This window comes from Lathyrus oleraceus, chromosome 2 (genome assembly GCF_024323335.1).
Source record: "Lathyrus oleraceus cultivar Zhongwan6 chromosome 2, CAAS_Psat_ZW6_1.0, whole genome shotgun sequence".
Taxonomy (NCBI): Eukaryota; Viridiplantae; Streptophyta; class Magnoliopsida; order Fabales; family Fabaceae; genus Lathyrus; species Lathyrus oleraceus.
In genome coordinates, this window is record NC_066580.1 from 420219608 (window position 1) to 420222631 (window position 3024).

At 41.0% G+C, this 3024-nt stretch overlaps 1 protein-coding gene across 1 annotated transcript; it reads left to right on the forward strand.

The window, feature by feature from the left end:
- The first annotated feature begins 1143 nt into the window (after positions 1 to 1143).
- LOC127119875 (ATP synthase subunit alpha, mitochondrial-like) lies at positions 1144 to 2121 on the forward strand. Its single transcript, XM_051050235.1, has one exon. The coding sequence runs from the start codon at positions 1176 to 1178 to the stop codon at positions 1836 to 1838; it is 663 nt and encodes a 220-aa protein (XP_050906192.1). The 5' UTR covers positions 1144 to 1175; the 3' UTR covers positions 1839 to 2121.
- The last annotated feature ends 903 nt before the right edge of the window (positions 2122 to 3024 follow it).

A 3024-nucleotide genomic window follows, 5' to 3' on the forward strand; every position in this document is an offset into this window, starting at 1 on the left:
TTCCATTTTTGGCAGTTAAAATTACAGGTCCAGTTTCTATTTTTGGAAATTTCTGATTTGGCTTCAAATTCTTCAATGATGATGTTTGCCATGATATATGAGGCCTATTTGGACATGAATAAGCTCTCTCAAACCAAATCCATCCATCAAAATCATAAAATCAGTCACAGTTGACCAAGTTTGACTTTTTAGGGTTTATGACTGATTGTGCATTGAATGATGACCTCTGAACATCCAATCTTTGACCTAAACACTTCAAATGGATCCCCAAGTCATGTGAACATGTTGGACCAACCCTAGGGCCTTGGCTCCTTGAGAAATGCACTTGCTTGCTTGACTGACTGGTCTCCTGATCAGTTTGACCTAATTCTCCTGACTGGCTTGCACTTGGGCAAATGGATAATGCAATGTTATGCAGTGGACTATATTATGTTATGACCTAATATGAGAATGTATGTACAATGATAGGTGCAAATTTGAGGTGCTACAATAAGTTATTGATGTAGTCCTTGCTTGTCTTTGTGAAGAGGGAGAGACTTGTCAATCATATGATTAGAATTGTGCTAAAGTCTATGAATAGAGGTTAATACGATGAGCATTGGGTCATTCGTCCCATACCCAAGGATATTCAGAATGGGGGTAGGAATTCTCCAGTCTCACTCATTCTCTATTACTTAAGGCCCATGCCACACAATTCTAACTTTGATTTAACAAACTCTTATAGTTTGCCACTTTTGGTTGCTTGTATTATCTACTGCTTGGTATGATTGAGGATGCCTTGATTGAAGATCTTGACTTGAGGCTTCGAGCTCCACAGCTTGGAAGAAAAAGTCTTATTAAGTGACCAAGGGTCTTTTGGTTACTCAATTTAGACTGTCGGATTATACAAGTTCAAAGGATTTAATTGATCAAAATTGTTTTTGATCAATTTAAATCTGAGGGTTTGAAACAATTGGAATTAAGATTAAAACCTAATCTAATGGTTAAAATAGAATTTATAGGTTATTCCTAAGGGGAACATACAAATGTTAGTCGAAACATGATTTAAAACTATTTAAATCATGTAAAATTCATTTTAAAAAAATGAATTCCCCTTCAATCAATCAAAGATAAATCAGTCCTTGATGGATTCCCCTTTTATGGCATTACCCCGGTAAAATTCATTTAAAAAAAATATGGAATTCTCTGTAAGAGCTGCGGAACTAACAACTCTATTAGAAAGTCGAATTACCAACTTTTACACAAATTTTCAAGTGGATGAGATCGGTCAAGTGGTCTTAGTTGGAGATGGGATTGAACGTGTTTATGGATTGAACGAGATTCAAGATGGGGAATTGGTTGAATTTGCCAGCGGTGTGAAAGGAATAGCGTTGAATCTTAAGAATGAGAATGTCGGAATTGTTGTCTTTGGTAGTGATACCTCTATCAAAGAAGGAGATCTTGTCAAACGTACTGGATCTATTGTGGATGTTCCTGCGGGAAAGGCTATGCTAGGGCGTGTGGTCGACGCGTTGGGAGTACCTATTGATGGAAGAGGGGCTCTAAGCGATCACGAGCGAAGACGTGTCGAAGTGAAAGCCCCTAGGATTATAGAACGTAAATCAGTGCACGAGCCTATGCAAACTGGGTTAAAAGCAGTAGATAGCCTGGTTCCTATAGGCCGTGGTCAACGAGAACTTATAATCGGGGACCGACAAACTGGAAAAATAGCTATAGCTATCGACACCATATTAAACCAAAAGCAAATGAACTCAAGGGCCACCTCTGAGAGTGAGACATTGTATTGTGTCTATGTAGCGATTGGACAGAAATGCTTAACTGTGGCACAATTAGTTTAAATTCTTTCAGAAGCGAATGCTTTAGAATATTCCATTCTTGTAGCAGCCACCGCTTCGGATCCAGCACCTCTGTAATTTCTGGCCCCATATTCTGGGTGTGCCATGGGGGAATATTTCCGCGATAATGGAATGCATGCATTAACAATCTATGAAGATCTTAGTAAACAGGTTGTGGCATATCGACAAATGTCATTATTGTTACACCGACCACCAGGCCGTGAGGCTTTCCCAGGCGATGTTTTCTATTTACATTCCCGTCTCTTAGAAAGAGCCGCAAAACGGTCGAACCAGACAGGCGCAGGTAGAATTCGGATTTTTTCTTTTTTTTCTGGTTTTGATATCGAATTGACAAGTTTATATATTCTTTTAATAAATATTTATATATATATATATATATATATATATATATATAGTTAGTTAGTTAGTTAGTTTTTCTGTCGGGGACGTCGCAACATGCGATGGGGTGGGAGGTGTGGAGGGACCTCCTTCACCGTCAGTTGTGGGGATTCGGGTAGCCCCGAAGGTTTTTGAGGTGCCCCCCGCTGCCCCAGAGGTTTTTGAGGTGCCCCCTGCTCCCCCGGAGGTTCCGGTTTTAGCGCAGCAAATAATACCGGACCTCCAAAGGGAGGGGGAGCTGTACAGCCGGTTCTTGGTCAATACGTTAGGGGAAAATCCAACCCTACGTAGAATTACCGAGACTATCTCGGTACAAACCAGGATAGAAAGGCTAATTGAATCCGCTTTAGTTCATAGCGGATTCAATCCGACTCGGATCTTTGAGAACCGCCATGGGATAAGAGGGATAGTTTTTTATCCTCGAGGTAGGGCACTATCCTTGCGGCAGTACCGCTCCCATCTACTAAGTATCTACCGGTTGGGTACCCGAGACACACGGGCCTTCCAACGTCTTATGACGGCGGTAAGAAACTATGATCTATGGCTTTAGGAAGAGATCCGAGTAGAGGTGGGTAGCGGCACTGGGTGGGACCGAGAGCAAGAAAGGACGAGGGGCAACCTGTTGAATATCGTAATGTTTGTGACTCAGTGCTCCATACGTGAAAATGAAAACTAAATTCGTTCGGATCCTCCCACCACATGTTCAATCTTTTTTTAGCGGTTTCCCCAGAGATCTTTATCATTAATGCAACCTCCATTTTACTCATTCATAGAGTTGTATTTAGTACCT